At 25.7% G+C, this 20,832-nt stretch overlaps 1 protein-coding gene across 2 annotated transcripts in view; it reads right to left on the bottom strand.

Moving 5' to 3' along the window:
- The window catches only part of LOC134833893 (mushroom body large-type Kenyon cell-specific protein 1), a 74,936-nt gene that overhangs the window by 34,210 nt on the left and 19,894 nt on the right, over positions 1-20,832 (bottom strand). Inside the window, exon 2 of one of the 2 annotated variants that reach the window (XM_063848381.1) lies at positions 12,994-13,404. Coding sequence is in view for 1 of the 2 variants with exons in the window: in XM_063848377.1 (XP_063704447.1) it covers positions 9,635-9,728 (94 nt within the window). In the remaining variant the exon portion in view is untranslated. Of the gene's footprint in view, positions 1-9,634; positions 10,701-12,993; positions 13,405-20,832 lie in introns of those variants that run through there. The other variant, XM_063848377.1, reaches the window with a different exon arrangement.

Below are 20,832 nucleotides of genomic sequence, written 5' to 3'. Positions count from 1 at the left end.
TTATTTATCAAAAATTAAATTAAAAAAAAATAAATTATATTTAAAAAAATAAAATTAACCAAATAATTTAAATTTCTGGGTTAAAATTCGTATTTAAAAATTAACCAAATAATTTAAATTTAATTCTAAATATTCTATTAAAATTCGTATTAAATTAAAATTTTAATTCTAATAATTTAACATAAATTATTTTTTAAATGAAAGTTCATAACTTCTGAAAAAAAATAATTATTAACCTAAATTAATTTTAATTTTTTTTTAAATAATTTTTCGTTTATTTTTTATTTTATTAAATGAAATTAATTAAGTTTAATTAAATAAAATTTAATAATTAAATTAAAAAAAGATAAAAAAATTAATTTTAATTTTTAAAAATTTTTTAAATTATTAAAAAAAATTTTTTTTATTTATTTGAGTTAAAAAACTAAATAATTATAATAATTTTTTTAAATTTAACCAAAAAATTTAAAAAAATTTAAAATTAAAATTTATTTTAAAAAAATTTAATTTATTTAACACAAGTTCATAATTTAAATAAAAAATTTAAATTTTTTATTTTTAAAAAATTAAATTTAATATAAAATTTAGAAGAAAACATTTTTTTTAAATTAAATTTAATTTTTTTAATGTAATTTAATTTTTTTATTGAAATTTTATTCTATAAAAAGTTCATTAAAATTTATTTTTTTTTTTAATTTTTTAACAAATTTATATTTTTTTTTTTAAATATTTTTATCTATTGAAAAAAAGTAGAAAAAACTAAAAACACGCTCAAAAATAATTTTTTATTCCCAAAACTTTTCCATTGCAATATTTTTCCCTTAGGAAGGAGGTAAAAATCTGTATTTTTATTTAATTTTTACTAAAAAAAATCTCCTTCTGTCACGAAAAAAATATTTATTACGACAAAAAACGTTCACAGAGTTCGATCACCTTTCATTTCATCCCTTTTTACAACCGAAAAATTTACGTGTATCGTAGACAATTACGTCGTCGTCTATTAAAAATCTGTTGATACCCAAATTACTCATTCATTCATTCTCATCTGTAGGCGCACGACTCCGTATAAAATGTCGTTACCCCAAAAAATGATTGAACATATATCGCAAGGAGGAGGCGGCAATTATAAATTGAGTTGACGGGACATCAAAAAAAATTATTTTTCATAAAAAAAAGAAAATAAACAGGGAGTGGGAGACTTGATTGAGAGACAACAATGCAGCAAAAAAAAATCGAGTTAAAACGAGAAGCAGGACATAAAGTGACTGACACTGAAATCAACATAAATTGTCTGGCGTAAATTAAACAAATTCTCTGTGACGGTACCGCGTTGTAGGATGTAATAAATGTTAATACCCCCCGAAAAAAAATGTACAGAAAAAAGGTAAGAAAAAAAAATTTCGGGATTTCATTACACTTTTTTTTCGTCGTTGAACGATGTTAAAACCACAGAAACAGCAGCAGCGCAGACAATAAATAGCAAGGTTCCAGACACACCAATTTTCTTCTCTTTTTTTTTGTTCGGGTGTGGAAAGAGAAACGGCACCTAACTAAGCTTATAAAGCAATGGAGAGACGTGCATGGATGGAGATTATCTATACAAAATTTTAGCTATCCGGAAATACCATACAGACGAAATTTATGTGAAAATATTTTTGGCAACAGGTTCGTACGTCGAAATATGCCGTCTTACAATGTTTATTGAGTTTATTGTTCAGTTTATGTCTAGCATGTGCACTTTTTTTCATGGAAAATTGGAAAAAATTGAAGGATGAGGAAAATTTTCTGTTGAAGGAGATGTAGAAAATGCATGTGTATGAGTCGAGGAATTTTTTAAAGAATTTTATTACAAAATTTTGTGGAGTTTTAGATTTTGATCGTTATTTAAGGGATTTGATGGTAAAATATTTAAAATGTATTGAGCATTTGATTTTTTTTTAATTAAAATTAAAAAAAAAATTTTTTGACTTCAATTTTAAGAAAAAATTAATTAACTTTTGACTTTTTTAAAGATTTTTAATCAAATTTTAGAAGAAAAATAATTATTTAAATTAATTTAAAAAAATTATTTAAAATTAAATTAAATTTTTTTTTTAATTACCTAATTATTTTTTTGAAAATTAATCAATTAATGTTTTTTTTAGTCAAATTGAAGAAATTTTTACTTAATATAAGAATATATTAAGCATTTGATTTTTTTTTCATTAAAATTTTTTATTTGTTTCTAAAATTAAACTTTAGAAGAAAAAATTATTTAAATTGGTTTCAAAAAATTATTTAAAATTAAATTAAATTAAAATTATTATTTTTTTAATTAATCAATTAATTTTTTTTCAAGCAAATTGAAAATTTTTTTACTTAAGCCTAAGTTCTTAAATATTTAACTCAAAATATCTTGTATATAATTTGCAAGAACCAACCAAATCTATAAATTTAGACCTAATTTAATTCTGAAAAGAATTTTATTTAATATTCTTTAATTTGCTTCTTAAAGAATTAACGATTCTTAACTCATCTGATCTTTAAGCTTAATTCTTTAAAATTTTTTTAAACTATACCAAAAACTCTTTTTCACAGCTGAAAACTTTTTAAGTCAAATTAAGCTAAAGTATAAGTCTTTTCAAGCTTGACTTAAGCCCAATTATTTTATTAATTTTTAAAAAATTTAATTATTTTATTAAATTTAATTTAATAAAATTAATTATTTTAATTAATTTAATTTTTTTTATTAAATTTAATTATTTATTTTATTTAATTATTTAATTTTCGTTAAAAATTCAAAAATTTTTGACTTAATCCAGCTTATTCTGAAACTTAAGCTTAAGTCAAAGACTAAAAGCCTATTAAGTCAAAATATTCTTTAAAATTAAGCATTAATTTTAAAAGCTCAGGGTTGCCAATAATCATAAAAATCATTTCTATATCCTTGAATTTTTAAGAGATTTTTAGTGGATTTGAAGTTATATTAAGATTTTAGGTTATTCAACCTTATAAATTTTATTTTGCATCAAAATCAATCAAAAATTCATTGAAAAATTTTTTTCTTACAAATTTGGCAACCCTGTAGAAGCTTAAGTTTAAGCCTTATAAGTTTTGCAGCCCTGCTATATTTTGATAATTTTTTAAATGGTTTGGGACTGTAAAAATTTATGACTTAAACTTAAGAGTAAACTTAAACTTAAGATAAAAACTTCTTAAAATTTTGACTTGAGCTTCAGTTTAAAAAAAAGTCAATCAATTTTTGGTTTTTCAATAATTTTTTAATTAAAAAAATTGTAACTTTAGTCCATCATTTGACTTAAGTCAAATTTTTACGTAAGCTTAAGTAAAGCGTTAAAATTTTAATATTCCAAAATACTCCAAAATTGAGTTTTCAAGAAATTGTCTTCTGATAAGCTCAAAACCTCGAAATAATTAAATCTCGAATGAAAATCTAATTTTTAAAATCACAACAAAAATTGATTTTGAAGTTCAAATGAGGTCAAATGTTAAATTTGTTCAAAAAATTTCAAATTTCTCAAATTTTCAAAGTTAAGAAATTTCAATTCAAAATCTGACTGAATTCTTTTACTTAAAACCTCTAAATGACTTAAGTTTTCCTCTAATACAATAATCTATGACAAATTTCAATTTTCCCCCCAGAAACAACGCGCAACAAGTCTTTTAAACAAGAAACTCCTAAATCGACTTCCCCTTATTGACAATTGAAAAGCGTGCATCCGCCGCGATTGTTTACACAAATTTTCCACAAAATTGTTAAATTCTCACTCAATTTAGAGATCCCCGAAGCGCAATTAAACAAAACAGCAAGTTGATTGTATCATTTGCAAACCGCGTCTCGTCTGTCGTCGTCGTCGTCGTTCAATCCAGCCAATTATAACAAAAGTGTTTCTCTCTTGCACTTTTTTTTTTTTTTGCTGCAACGCCACAAAATACACTCGTCTATTACTACAACTAAAAGAGTTGAAAGAGTTTTAAGTATATAAACTAAAAAGTTTTGTATTATTATTATTATAACACCATCATTTACACCATAAACTACTATAATAATAACAATATGAAATTGCTGCACATCGCCACATTTCTGGCGTTCGAGTCGAGTTGAGCGAGAACAAAACACAGTTAAAATAGTTTTGTTTCTCACTTAAATTTTTTTTTGTTGTTTTTGCAGTCATAGATACGCGTTCACGAAGGGAGTCCCAAATTTCGTACGAAAAAATGAGAAGAAAACTCGAGACATCCTAACGAAATGAGGATGAAAATTTTCATTCGAAACTAAATTTTTGCAAACAAACACAATGAGCTGGAGCAACAACGTGCGTTTTATGCATACAAAATTTATGTATAAAGGCACTTGTTGCTTCTTCAGCAGCAAGTTTCTCCCCGAAAATGTGCATAGAAAGTGGGAGGAAAATATACGAAAAACTTTAGACAGCAAAATATTTTTGTGCACTGTTCGAAAAGTTTTGCTCTGGCTGGCACAAAGACACGAACACACACATGGCACGACGGCGTGTAGTTGATAATATGAGAAAAGTATGGAAAACTTTGTCTGCAACAAGGATGATGACGATGATGAGATGATGGTATAAATATAAAGTAATAATATTCAAAAACATGAATGCACAAACACACACAAAATTTAATGTTTTAAAACAGTCAAACAATCATAATAATATTATTTGTGCCTTTTATTGTTATTATTTTTTGGTATTGCCAGTTGCGGAGTTACGGGGTTGAAATTTCAGGTCAGGGTTGCCAATAATTTGAAAATTAATTTCTATATCCTTCAATTTTTAAGAGATTTTTTGATTTAAAGTTAAAATATTTTTTTTTAATCAAAAAATCGCTTAAATATTGAAGGATATAGAAAAAAAAATTACAAATTTGGCAACCCTGTTTACAAATTTTAAATCTTGTATTTGTTAATTGAATTGAAGATTCAAAACTTAAATCAATTAATCCAAACAAAGTAATAAATTTAACTAATTTGAGATATTTTGGGGATATAAAGTCTCAAAAAAATCTAAATTTGTCTTAAAAAGTAATTAAGACTCAGGGTTGCCAAAAATCGCAAAATTTATCCAATTTTCCAAAGTTGAAGCGGGTTATGATTGATTTTGAAGTAAAATTAAAATTTTGAATTATTAACCCTCTTATTTTGAATCAAAGAGAAAATATTGGAAAAATATTGGTGAGTATAGAAAAGATTTTTAAGATATTTGGCAACTCTGTAATTTTTATATTAATTTAGTTGAAAACTATTAAAAACTTGATAAATTTTGATTTAAAGTTAAAGTTTTTAGATATTAACTCTAAAAAATTTTTTTAATCAAAAAATTACTTAAATATTGAAAGATGAAGACGACGAAAGCAACCCTGTTTACATATTTGGTATTTAAAAATTATCCAAACCAAGTTAAAATCTTAATTTTTGTATCAAAAAATGAAAATTTGTCTAAAAAAAAAATCAATAAATCAGGGTTGCCAAAAATCGTAAAAATTTTTCAATATCTCCAATATTGAAGCGATGTTATGATTGTTTTTGATACAAAATAACTTATTTGAGAATTTTATACTCGAATATGTTATTTTGAATCAAAAACAATCAAAAAATCGCTTAAATATTGGAGGATATTGAAAAAATATGATTTTTGGCAACTCTGTTTATAAGTTTTTAACCTTTTTCTAGTTAATTTCAAACCAAGCAATTAACTTTAAAAATTATGAGAATATTAATCTCAAAAAATAATTTTTTATCTTTTCCAAACTTAAGGTTAATGCTTCAAAACAGGGTTGCCAAAAATCCAACAAAATTCACAAAATTTAAATTTTCCAATATTGATGCGATTTGAAAAAACGATTTTTCTTACAAAATAATATATTTGAGAAATCATTACTCACAAACTAAATATTTTTCATTAAAAACAATCAATAAATCGCTCAAATATAGAAAATTAATTTTTCAAATTATTGGCAACCCTGAACATTTAAGCTTTGAATTTTATTCAATTAATCCAAACCAAGCTAAAAATTTATGAATTTCCGACTTTTAAAAATTTTCCGAAAAATTTAAATCCATCCCTGAGTATCATTGACAGCAGCAAAGTAACAGCAGCAGCAACAGGAGACGATAACATGTCTCTTTCTCTCTCATATAAGGCGGCAAACTAAGCAAATAATTGTGTATTTATTATTTCATTTTATTTTACAAATATTTGTTGTTCGAGTTTTTCTGCAAAAAGGAAAAATGAGGGAATGAGGAGGTGACAACGACGCCCTCATACTCGGTATCGATGCCTACTCGACTTGTGTACTCGAAAAAAGTTTTACTTGAAAAATAAAGTTTTGTAGTTTAAATGTTTTTGGTAAATGCTTTTAAAAAGTACTACTGTGCACGAAAAATTTTTCGACATTTATGCATTTCATTTTATTTTGTGTTTTATTGCATTTTAGTTAAGTGATGTGTTTATTATTTGTGTGCCCATATTGTCTTTTAAAAATTTGAACATTTATAATGCTTAAAAACTTTGTTGCTGCTGCTTGTTGCTTTTGCTCTCTCGCCTACTCTGTATTTCAATGTATGTTAGTTTGTGGTGAAATAAATATAACGTTGAATTGGTTCTGAGAAGCAACAAGTGTTTCCAGATGATGATGACGACGAGATGCGATGAGGAAGTGTATTTCACGTAATTTTGTTAGTATGATGTGATGTGTCAGTTGCTATTAAATAAATAATCAAGTTTTTTAGCATTTATGAAAGATTTAGGTTTTAAAAATAGATTAAAAGGGAATTCTGGGAGATGTGTGGTCAGTAATGCTAATGGCTCAGCATTTAAAAATTTAGATGAAAAGGGAAAAGTTAAGATGGGGGTAAAGTAGGAAAGAGTTTGGGAGTAAAAAATGCTTTATGAGCAGTTTAAAGGAAGGGTTAGGTTTAAAGGAAGGCCTATTGTACTTCATACTGTGAAATTTTAACCTTTCTTAGTAATTTCTGATAGTAGGTCTTAACTTTTTTTTTAAATCAATGTAGATAACCTCATTATTCACTCAACACTTCCAAAGAGTCTTAAAGAATTTTCAAAAAATTTTACCTCGACTTTATTACCACATTTTTTCTTCGAAATGCGGTAAAAAATAAAAGAGTTGAGTTTAAGGATAATTGTTTTGAAAAACTTCAAATCAGTTCCATGAAAAATTGATAAAAAATTGTAAAAATAAAAACTGACTCTCAAAATATTTTCAAAAGTTTTTAATCTTGTTTTTATAACATTTTAAAGTTCTATGAAGTTTTTTATAAGTCTTATTGAAAAATTTTAAAATAGTTATAAAAGCTTTATTAGAATTCCCTATGAACCTTCCCTATGGGCGTAATAGGGGTCAGATTGATCCCTTAAGGGGATTTTTTGAAAGATCCAATTTTTTAGGTCTGTAGATGACCTATTCGAAAGGGGATCAGGTTAATCCCTTAAGGGGTCCTATTAAACCCTTAAGGGAACAAATTTAGCCTTTAATGGATCAAAAAATTCCCTTAAGGGATCAATTTGACTCCTAAGGGGTCAACCTGATCCTTTAAGGAATTAATCTGACCCGTTTTTCGCCCATAGGGTTTTTTACAGTTTTGAAACCAGTCAAGGATAATTCAGAAGGAAGGTCTTCTCAGCCCAAGGTTGCTAATTCAGGCTTCCATGATTAAAGATGATGTTAAATACGATTTTTGGATTCGATGAAACAGAAAGAGTTAACTAAATAGCATGGAAGGAATTGTGACGGTCCTGGAAAAAGTGCGAGAGCCTGGGAACCTCGTTTTCGGGAAATTTTCAAAAATCATAAAGAAATATTGAATTTTTAAGAGAAAAATGGGGAAATTTTATATTTCAAAAACTAAAGTTTGTAGAATTACTTAAAAAATGTATAAAATTGACTTAATTTAGGATTATTTTTCATTATCTTGGGGTAAATATAATTTTGGGAAATGAGTTTGGTTCCCGAGAAAAAATAAACTTTTTCCATGTCTGAATTATGAAGATAAAATTTAAATTAGGAAACGAATTTGGAAAACTTTGATAAAAGTCTGTTGATGATAATAAGATTTTTGTATTCTCAAGAGTAAAATTATCAAGAGGATATTTTCGTAATTTTTCTGAAAATCCTGAGTTCTGAAAAAAATACTTGAGTCTTTTCTTTGAAGAGTTTAAGTTTGCTTGAAAGGTTTTCAAGAACCAAACAAGAATGTATCTTGAAGTTTTATTTTTAAATTATTATCAAACAAAAATTCCATGAAATCATTTATTTTTATTTTTTTAGATCTAAAATGAGTCAACTTCTTTTAGCTATTACTCTGAAATAAACTTTAAGTTTAATTAAAATTAATCTCCCTATGAGCGAAAAACGGGTCAGATTGAATCCTTAAGGGAATTTTTTGATCCTTTAAGGGATCAATTTGATCCGTTTTTTGCCCATAGCGCTCAGAAAGTTTTGAAAAATTTCCAGATTTAATGGAATTTATGTCCAATAATAATTTTCAAAAAAAATCTTAAATCTAGTTATAATTCTCAAAAATCATTTAAACGACTCTTATCACCCGATATCAGCATTTCATCGAAAAATAAAATGACATTATATTTTTTGATGGTTTTGTGTTAGTTAGGCCTAAAGTAGTCCAAAAAACCTAAATTTATAATTCTACAACGAACCAAACAGATTTTAGACATTTTTCAGTGCATTTGGGTATATTTAAGTACCTCTTTGACATACCCAATCTCACTAAAAATGCATGAAAACACTTTGGTTCGTTCTAGAATTTTAAATTTAGGTTTTTTAGACTACCTTAGGCTTAAATACGACTTAAATAACACAAAACCATCAAAATATCTCATGCCATTTATTTTTCAATGAAATGCTGATATCGGGTGATGTGAACTCAAATCCTTCAATGAAACAGATTTTTTTTCAGAACTCCTTCAAGGACTTCGTATCTTCTTATGAAAAACCCTTTATCAACTTCCTTCCAGTTGTTTTTTCTAATCTCTTAAAAAACATCCCACTTTTCTCATCCTCACCCTTTTACGATCCGTTTTTTTTCGAAGTAATAACATTTCTTTTTACAGCTGAGGATGCACATTTTGTCGTATGGCACACTGAAAAGTATATATCAAGATTTCATGCACGACACATAAAATTGATGTGCGATCATATTGCGCACTTTTTCCTACGGATGACAAAAAAAAAAAAGAACACAGTGTCCCAACTCAATTGTGATACTCTCTTTTTCTCTCTGATAATGTGCAGTATTTACTCGGCATGGCACTGATATATATTTATGATATTATGCACTATTATTGTAATACGAAAAATTGTGTGCATGTAGTTGTATAGCTGTGCTGTGGTAGGTACATCGTCTCAAGGAAAACGACGAACTGTTGCGCCTTGTTATGTACTTTGTTTGTTATGTACTTTCAGGGTGATATTTGTGGATGCATCCATTTGGGTGTGTTGTTCGAGGCATAATAAAACTTAAAAAAAAACGCGAAAAAAATAAATAAAAAGGATTTTCGTGTTTCGGACCCGTAGACTCGTTCCACGTAGAAGAAGAAAAAAAAATAATAATAAAAAATTATGAGGAGCCACTCACCTACAATATACACCATATTTTTAGTCCATTTTTGTAGTTCACGTTTTATAAATCGACGTTCCTGTATGCAACGAGCGTATGAACAATCGGCCATTTTTCTCTTAAATTACACTGCACTAAATTGAATTTTTTGTTGCCCGACAGTTGTAACAATAATAATAATAATAGTTGTTTTTCTAGTTCTGCACTAATCAAATTACAATTGTTATCTTTATTGTTATTATTAATTTTTTTCGTAGTAAAGTCGTCGTCGATGCAATTCACTGTTGATATTTCTTTTTCTGCTTTCGGTGATGATGATGGTGAGTTGTTGTTATTGTTGATATTGTTGGTGAAGTTTTTCAAAAATACAAAATTCGAAATAATTTCCAATAAATTATAATAATAATAGTGATAATAATAATAAAGCACTGACAACGTCACAAGTGACTGTGACGCAACAAGTAATTGAACAAACATTTGCGAATGTATAGTTTTTAACACTGTGCACTACTATTTATTTATTTTTTTTTCTTGTCTCCATTTTTTTAATTTTTTTTAATTATTTATTTTTTTTTTATTTTTAGGAATTTTTCGAAAATCACATTTTTTAATTTTTTTAAAAAAATTTTTTTTTTCACTGTCTTGATTGCACTTTCAATAATTTTTTTTATTTTTTTTTAGTTTAGTTACTGCACTACTACTTGACTTGAAGGTACGTTCTAAAAACTATAAATGACTTGTTCACTAAAACGTAGAATGCACTAGACCAAAATTTTTCTTCGCTATCTTCACACTATGTTGGGTACAGAACGCGTGTTGTCGTGTATGTATAAATATATATATAATTTTTTTTCCATATTATAAAGCCCTCTATGCAATTTCTAGCTATATGTTGACTATAATCGTGTATAATGTATTTTTTTATATGTTCCAATCTATCTATTCTATGTTCTATTTGTGTGTATATAACTTGTACAAAATTTTTTTTCCGTTTTTTTCTAGTTATTTTTTTTTTTTTTCAAAATATATAATAAAAAAAATTACTTAAAAAAATCACCATCCCTGTCTCTGTGTGTGCAGTTAACGCAAAGTACTGTTGAATGCACATTTTGTTAGTTGTTTTCAGCACATTTTTCGAGTGTAGCGCGGTGCATGTGCAACGCAAAAATATATCGAACTCTTTCTGGCTAATATAAGACGACACTACCGGCAGTGGCGATGCATATGTTTGGTTCCATGCCCGCTCGTCGTCGTCGTCGTGTGTGTAGTTGTAGTAATAACAACTTGAATTACATTATTTTACACACGAAAATTTCAATGATGTACAGAATGTCGTCGGAGTAGCGTCGTCGTCGTACTTGTTGTAGTATCGTTGTTGTCGCCGCCACCTCCACACACAGAGAGCGAAAAAATTCTGTAGTGCAAGTTCTCCCCATCGCATCGTCGTCATATATTGGGCCCGAAAAAATTTTCTCCTATCAATATTATACACATTGGTGTAGGTTTTTTTTTTCGTTGCCTTTTTTAATATTATTTTAACGTGTTGAGTGTACGGGAGGTCTTTTGTGTACAAAATACGTACGGACGACGACATCGACGATGATGATGATGACAAAAAAATTTTTAATGGGTCCGGAGGGCTTTTTTGTCTTGAATTTTGTTTTAAATTTTTTTTTTATTTTTACAAAATTCTTTGAAAACTGATAATTGTTTAAGAATTAAGATAAATCAAAAAATATTTTAAAAAATAATTAAAAATAAAAGTTATGAAAATTTGTCATGAAAAAAAAATTAAAAATCAAATATTTTGATTGAAAATTTAATTTTTTGGTTTAATTTTTAATTTTGACTTTCCATTTTAAACTTAAAAAATATTTTCTTTTAATAACATTTTTTATGATAATTTTTCAAACTTTATTAAAAAAATTATATTTTTATTTTTTCAAAATTTTCATTTTTTTTTATATATTATTAATTATTTTTTTTTTAAATTAATAAAATTTAATTAAATTAATAAAATTTAATTAAAATTGCGATAAAAATTATTTTGTTTTTTAAATAAATTAAATATGAAATAAAAAAAAGTTAAATAAATCAAAATAGAAAATAAAATATTTTTTTACAATTTAACAAAAAAATTTTAAATATAAAAATTAAACATTTAAAAAAATTGCTTAAATTTGATGCAAAAAAAAAATTTTTTTTTAAAATTAAATTTAAAATATAAAATTTTTTTAAAAAAAATTATTATTAGTTTTTTAAAATTTTTCATTTTTTTTTTATTTTTTTAAAATGTTATTTTAAATTAAAAAAAAATAAAATTTTTAAAGTATTTTTTAATTTTATATTTAATTAAATTAAATTAAATAATTTCAAAATATTTTTTTTAATTTCATATTATAATTTTTTTATATTTTATCCTTTTTCAAAAAGAATTGAAAAAAAAATAAAATTTGTTAAAATTCAAAATTTCAATAATTAAAAAAAAAATTAAAGCAATTATTGTGATACAAATTGAATGGATTTTATTGTTTTCTTTATTTTTTTAAAATTAATATCATTAACTCTACAGATTTTTTTAATATAACCAAATTCTAAATTTTCTTTAAGAAATTATTCAAAATAATTTTTTTTTTTGATTTTTAATTTTTTTTTTGTATGACAAATTTTCATAACTTTTATTTTTAATTATTTTTTAGAAGAATTATCTTAATTCTTAAACAATTATCAGTAAGAAATTATTTTTTTTTAATTATTTTTATTAATTTTTTATTATTTTTTCAATTAAATATTTTTTTCTTTAAGAAATTATTTTAAAAAAATAATTAATTTAATTAAATGAAATAAAAAATTAATAATTAAATAATTTAAAAAAAATAAATTTTATTAATATTAAATTAAATTAATTAATTAAAAAAATAAAATACAATTTAAAACTAAAAGAAAATATTTAAGGGACTTTATATTGACTGGACAACTCTCTAGCCTCTCTCATCATACCACTCCGCACAATATAAACACACACACTCGAACGTTGGAGAGAAAAATTTTAAAATATAGAACAAAAAAATTTACACACAAATTTTTCTATGACGTACCGAGCACGACATTTCTAGCATCCATTGATTTTAAAAGCGACATAAAGACGCCTTTTTTGGAATAAAGTGCACAACAGTAGCTACTTGTACTTTTTTTTAACGGTAGGTACACGAACGGCGTGTCTTCAACCAAACGTACAGCGACTCTACAGTTGGCTATTCTTCGCATGTGCATTTTTTTTTCCAAGTCGCCGTTTAGAAATACACAGCGCTTGTTATTTGTTTGGCGAAGAGAGAGAAAAAAATTATAATAATAATTTATAAAATTGTTATAATAACCTTATAGCGCATTATTCCATCGAATATTTTTTTTTTCTTTATACATGCACGACAACACGAGATAGCGACGAACAACACTAACCTATTCTCTAAACTGCACCAGCGGAGATGGGACTATCGTACTGTGTGATCTGCTGATGCATTTTTGTCATCGACATTTTTTGTGTGTTTTTTTTTCTTTCGCTCGAAAGACGCATGAAAGACATAACAATGCAATATATTTGTGGGAATCTTTTTATGGGGAGAAGAGTTTTTGTTGTTGCTCGTTCTTCGTTTTCTTCTCGGAGAACATCATGCAATAAATTTTGTGGTTAGTGGCAACATCAATATGTGTGCGATGGCGATAAGACGATGATGATTTATGGTCACTGAAAGGCAAGTGGAGACGACTGGCGATGAATTATTTTTTTTCTGAAAATAAAAAGAAAAAAAATTATTTAAATTTAATTTTAATTATTTATGAAGAATACGAAAAATAAAAATAATAAATTTAGTAGCTACGCTCGAATGAAGCGAAGAAAACAAAATATAAATTCAGTGACCTTCAATAGTTCCGTTTCGACAAAAACAAATGCAAAAAATCGCATACACAAATAAAAATTTAACGATAAATAAATGCATTTGTACAAAATTTTTGTATGAGTCATTTTTGGTGCATTTTGAAGAAAATTTAAAAAATACTATTATTGTTTGTCTGTCTGTCTGTCCTTTAGGTATAAAATTCAAATGAGGAGTACAAAAATGATAAAATTAATTTTTTTCAATAAAATTTTGGAAAATTTGTAAAAATTAAATCTGGTAGAAAATATTAAAATTTATATTTTTAAATTAGCTTTTAATATTTTTAATAATTTTTAATTATTTATTTATATTTTTTAATTTTTTTGAATAATTTTTAAGATTATTTAATAATTAAATTAAAAAATAAATTAAATTAATTAAATTTAAAAAAAAAATTTAAAAAATAAATAAAAAAAAATTAAATAAAAATTATTAAAATTTTTAAATTAAAAAAAAATTAAATAATTAATTAATTAAATAATTAATTTTTTAATTTATTTAAAATAATCATGTTAAAAATAGAAAATTCTAAAGTGAATGATAATCTCAAATAGGTCAGTAATTTTTTTTATTTTTTTTTTTTTATTTTAAGTGTCGAAATCTAAATATATCAATAATTAATTGATTATTTATTAAATATATTAAATTCGCCTTAAATAAAATTAAGAAATTAGATTAAATTTTTTAAAAACCTTTAAGATTTTTTTTAAATCTTTATAAAAGAAAATATTTTATTTAATTTTTTTTTTATAATTAAAAAGTTTATTTTATTTATTTTTTTTTTTAATAAAAATTTAAAGAATACCTGAAAAAATTAAATTAATTAATTTTAAATAAAATAAATAAATAACTCTAATTAAAAAATAGTTATTAAAAAAATCTAAAAATACGCCTAAATTATAAAAAAACTCCTTCCTCATATCTTTGTTTTCAATATCTGCCCCATACACGCGCACACAATAATCACAACTCGCAATATAAACAAAGAGTGTAAGTGAAACTAATTCTAATTCTCTTAACGATGCATTGTCCGCTGCATGTGACAAACAAAAAAAAAAACGAATCAAAAGTCGATAGGAAACCAAAATTGGAAACAAAGGACGTTTTTCTGACTCGACTCAAGAACACGTCTCAATAGAACAAAGACTTCCATTTAAATGACACTCGAGAAATTTATGACTCGACGTTTTAATTGTTATCATTCATTACATTCACATGCGATTTTTTTACTGGTTTGCCAAATATTACATTTCACACGAACGACACAAGCGGATCATTTATCATTCGCGCCTCGCCAATATCTATCACTCACTTGTCACTTTCGTTCTCAAATACCTCTCGAAATCCGCATGTATTTGTTTATTGCACCAACATTGCATTTTTTGACCACAAAATCAAATGACATCCACTCGTTCGACGTTTTTTGCCGCTGCTTGTTTCCTTTCCGAAAAAAAAGTTGGCTGTGATAACCATAAACCGATTTTTGGATGACTGACAGGCATCTGTTTTTAAGTTGATTGTGCACTTTTTTGTCCATCGGTTTCATTTCTTGTTTTTTCGGCGATATGATGGAAAAATTTTTTTTTGGCGTGTTCTATAAACGGAAATGTGAATGCAATTTAACACGATGTTGATGATGATGTTGGTGAGCAACTAAAAATCGAAAAAATATGAAAAGTTTTCGTCCAAAAAATGACTAACTATACCGCATTTCACAATTTTGTACTCCTCTTTTCTCAATTTAGTACTCCTCATCAACTTATCCAATAAAAATGCTCAAATATCACAATTTTGTACTCCTCACTTCACATTTTCTTACTCCTCACTTCACATTTTCTTACTCCTCAGTTCATATTTTTGTATTTTTTTCACATTTTTGTACTCCTCATTTTACAATTTAGTACTCCTCGTCAAATTAATCCATTGAAATACTCAAATTTCACATTTTTTACTCCTCAGGTCACATTTTCTAACTCCTCATTTCTCAATTTAGTACTCCTCATCACCTTATTCCATTGAAATTCTCATAATTCTCAATTTTTACTCCTCTTTTCACATTTTCTTACTCCTCATGAGTTTTTCACAATTCTCTATGCCTTAAAATCCTTAAGTTTCCTCAAATCAGTAAGAACTATTAAAATTTTGGAGAAAAAATGACTCACGGACCACCAATCGAGTTCATTACCGCATTTTTTCTTCGAAATGCGGTAGGAAAAAAATCGCCATGTATGAAATGCAATCTACTTGATGCTGCAGGATAAGTGCATCCTTTCCATTTCCCTAAATCATCATCGTGCGTGTTTTTCAGCCAATTTATTGCCAGTTTTTTTTGTGCGATGTGATAACGAATTGTTTTGGGATGTGATAGTCAGCAGCGGATATGCAAACTTTTTTTTTCGTGCGGCATGTCTGTGTTTCGGGGAAATCATTTTATTATCGCGTATCGTGACCAAACCGCGGTTGATGCATGTTTGGCGGTTTTTTTCGGTGTAAAACCAGATGTAAAAAACGTGTTTTACATGAATGATCGAGATTAAAGGACTTAGCGGTGCGACATGAGTGGAGATTTTGATTGAAAAAAAAAAGTTTGTGGTTCGCAGATTGGGCAGATTGAGTGATAATTGATTGCGTGTGGCGAAGAAGAGATGCAACAGGCTGTTTTTCATGCAACATATGGTTAACAATGAAAATAGGATAAGCTGCACTTAACTCCTTTTCTCTCTCTCTATCGGCAGACTGCAAATAAAAAAAATCCATAAGAAACCACATATGACACAAAATCCATATCACCTTGTTATATAAATTGTAACAAATAGGAAAAACTTTTTCTACTACTCGAGAAACTTTTATCGTCGTCACATCTTCGAGTCTCTCGTTTGCACAATCGACATGGAGTATTTTGTTCAAATAATCATCGAGAAAAGTATTTGTATGCGATATTTATTCAAAGCCATAGAGTTCCAGAAAGCCGGCATGCTGGTGAACGTCGCAGCAAAAGCAGAGAGAAAGATACAAAGTCATAAATAAAATAAACATAGAACAAATATATTCTACGATTATAATACTACGAGCAAAAACAACAACAACAATAAACAGACACTTTATAACCTGTTGAATATTTTGCAAAATTTTCTCTTTCTCTAGTTTACTTTTTTTTTCTTCTTCTTCTCCTACTTATAAATATAAAGTACATAGTTTTTCATGAGGGTGCCCAATTATTTCTTCCGTTTGCCACATACAAAGGTAGAAAGTTTGCGTGGCATCATCTTCCATGATTATCATCAGCAACAGGCAGCACTCAGACAAAACTATTTATATAATAATAATGCCGACGACTGAATGTTTGGTTCTCTTTTTAAACTTATTATATAAAATATATATAAAAGTATCGTATATAATATAGGACAAATATGAGAAGAGCCTGGAATGGCACACATATAGTGTGCTCTACATGCTTTTGAGATGATATGGAAAAGTATAGATTCTTTCTTCAGAAAAAAAATAAATAAATAAATATTTGAATGGTGCATGGTAGTGAGAAAAGGGGTGAAATTTAGATGGGAATTCAATTAAGATAGTATTAAAATTCAACCAGTATGGTATTATCACTTTCAGATAAGGGTCATTAGGACCTAAAGGACACAAATATGCGAAAGACTGATTTATTAAATAAATTTTTCTATACCTTTAAGGAAATGATATAAATTCTCATGGGATCTATCTATTCCATTAAGTAAGAGCTCCGATCACTATTGGTCTTCGGACCGCGATAATGCATTCTCAAACCTAACCTAAGTAAGAGGTCAATTTGAACCCTTGTAAAGGAATTGATTTAACTTTGTAATAGGTGCCTTAATCTTCAGACTGATGGCTAACCTGACAATAAATCGATCACGCAACGACGCATCTAAATTGTCTCCGAAGTTACACGGTTCTGGGAGCTCACAAAGAACTACTTCCATGATAATAACCAAAGACCTTCAAATCTTTCGCTGTATGATAGAAAATCTTTATATTCCCAAAATGGCTAAGAACTCCATTAATTGAATTATTTTGTTTTTGTCGGACATTTTGACTGATATATTTTTTTAAGAAGTTAAATAAAGTGATCAGAAAATTTTCATGAGAAGTTTATCTAACTCTTTAAGGACTACTACGATTCCTTCAAATGATCAATCTTACCCGCTTTTCAGGCTAAAAAAAATTAAAAAGACCCAATCATATATCATCAATGTATGTTGGTTCGATTCTAAAAGTCTTATTAAGACACTCAATGTTAATGGTTTCTAATGAAAATTTTCACGTTATACGACATCCTGTTAGTTAAATATTGTTCTCCAAAGAATCAAGACTGATTTTTACGCCGAGGTTTATGAGTTGAAAATATTCGACGAAATTTTTGTTTTCCGCGAAAAATATGTTTTTCAGTAGGGCACCTCAGATTTAATTTTGAACTAGTTCTGTTTGATTTAGCTGGTTTACACAAAATCCAAACTATCGTCGTTATACTTAACTTCAAATTCTACGGATGGTTTCTGCTTCTGAATTTGCTTGTCCTTGAATTTATACAATGTCATAATATAAGTTCGAAATTAGGAAGCAGCTTCATTTTTGTATCTATCCATTCCTCAATGCTATGAGTTTGTTTTGGACTTTTTTGACTCATTTATTTTTACTTTGGTTGAAGATCATTCAAAAATTTTTATACGTCTGACCCTGGTCTGAAATCGGTTAAATTGTAAATCTTTTTAATTTTTTTTTTTGCTTTAGTATAAGTTTAAGTCATTTAGGTTTAAATTTTGAAATAAAAAGGTTTGATTAAAGTTTTATTTCATCCACAAGTAAATTTCAAACACTTTTCAACCACTGGGCACCAAAGTTTGGAATCTGACGTAAATAATTCGATAGGAACATTTGTTGCGTTAGTTTCATTAGAATAAATAAAATTTTATTTGCATAGTTCTTTTTCCTTCTCAACAACTGCAGGCGCATGCATGCCAACACAGAGAAAGATTCAAATTGCGTAACGAGGTTTTTATTTATTAGGAAACTTTTTGAAAGCATGCAACAGTATTTTTTGTTTCGACTTAAAAAAAAAACACTCATGAATGGAAAGTTTTCTACCAAAACACTGCGTTAAACGTGTTTTAAACTGTTTTTTTTATCACTTGAACTTTGTTTTGTCAGAATTTCATGAGTTTCAAGAACTACTTTTGATTAACTAAAAATTACCCCGTAAAAATTTAAATTGCATCGAATTCTCGTAAAATATATTTTAAAAAACTTGATATGAAAGGAAAAATTCATGAATGGGAGTAAATGTTCCCACAATTATAATTTTTTTTTAATGTTCGTTCAAACAAAACTGTTTATCGAGCGATTTGAGCTTGATAGAAATATGACGCCATGAAATGTACTTTGATCGATTACGAGTAAAAAGTTGCAATGCGTGAGATCACAAAGAAAGTCAAAAGTACAAACAAAAAGAAATCTTTGAACTCGCTACGCTGCCTTGAAATACTTTTTTTTTTGTTTTACGAGTGTTGTCAAGCTACATTTTGACGTGATTTTTTTTTATCCTAAAACAATCAAAAACAAATTAAATTCTCAAGTATTTCAAGCACACTGAGTGTTTTTTTTTAAAGCAGCATTTAAATGAAAATCAGGACAATGTCAATGCAGACAAAATACAAAAACACAATTCAATTACTTTGCATTACATTATTATAATGAGCAGCAAAAACTGAGCTAGGAAATCACTTATTAAGTGAAATCTTATAAATAAATAAATAAAATATGTACGAAAACAAAAAATCAGCAGCGCAACAACATATAAAATGCATATCAATGAAACTTAGCTGCTGCTGCAAAATAATGTGCATGCATTATAAATAAATAAAAATATCAAGGTCACGATTATTATTATTGTTTTTATTATTACTACATATTATTATTAGAATGGCAGGCAAATCGATTCTGTGTGTTCTAGCAACAGCCACGAAAAAAAAGTATTTTTAAAAGTATAATGAAGTAGTAAAAAAAACTAAACGTATCTTATTATTTATGGCATTATATAAAGTATCGAATGATTCAAAACTTGTAACAAATTTATTAGCAAGTTAAGGTTAATATTGATTAAAAAATGCAACATTATGGTCAAAAATTCGAGGAGGTTCAGTAAGTAAAAAATTATATCAAATTTTTTATTTCTTAAAAACTTTATAATTTTAAAAATTTTTTAACTAAATATTAAGCTCATATTATCAAATTTAAAAAAAAAATAGATTAAAAAGTTGTAAAAGATTTAAATATTATAAAAATATAGATAAATTTTTTTTATTTTATTAAAATTATTAAATTATTTAAATTTCATTTTTTTTCATTAATTTTAAAATTAATTAAATTAAATTAAATTAAAATTATTAATTTAAATAATTTTAATTAATTTAAATATAAGTAAAAAAATTAAATTTAAAAATAATTAATTTAATTTTAATTTAATATTAAAAATTTTTTAAAAATAAAATTATTTCTTTTTTATTTTGAAAATTTATTTAAAAAATTTATTAATTTTGAAAATTTTTTTTAAAGATTAATTTTTAAAAATATTTATTTAAAAATAATAATTTAAATATTATAAAAAGTATATAAAATTTAAATAAAAAAATAAATTTAAATAAAATTAAAAAGATAAAAAAATAATTTAAATATATTTTTATTTTCAATAAATTTTAATAAAAAACAATTAAATTAAATTAAATTAATTATTCTGTTAAATTTTATTTTATTATTCAATCTAATTAAAATTCATGTATTTATTTTAATTTTGATAAAAATAAATAAATTTAAAAAAAATAATTAATTTTATTTAATTATTTAATATAAACATAAATTAAAAATATAATTATATTTATTTTTTTTGTCTTTTATATTTAATTTTATCTATTTATTTTTTAAAAATTAATTTTGAAATAATTAATTTTTTTAAAGATTAATTTTTAAAAATATCTATTTAATATTAGAAAATTTATAAATAAAATTTTAATAAAAAATTAAAAAGGAGAAAAAAAAATTAAATATATTTTTTTATTTTTTTTTAAATTTTAATAATAAACAATTATAAATTAAATTAATTCTTTTTTTAAAGTTATAGATTTCACAGCACCATTAATATCTAGTTTTTTTTTATTTATTTATTTTGAAGGAAGTGAAGTTTCACGTGTGCCATATTTATTGGAACAGCAGTTGTTAGATATAATAGTTGTTGTTTTTTTTTTT

The sequence above is a fragment of the Culicoides brevitarsis genome, chromosome 3 (genome assembly GCF_036172545.1).
Source record: "Culicoides brevitarsis isolate CSIRO-B50_1 chromosome 3, AGI_CSIRO_Cbre_v1, whole genome shotgun sequence".
Taxonomy (NCBI): domain Eukaryota; kingdom Metazoa; phylum Arthropoda; class Insecta; order Diptera; family Ceratopogonidae; genus Culicoides; species Culicoides brevitarsis.
This window is presented reverse-complemented; position numbering and strand designations above follow the sequence as displayed.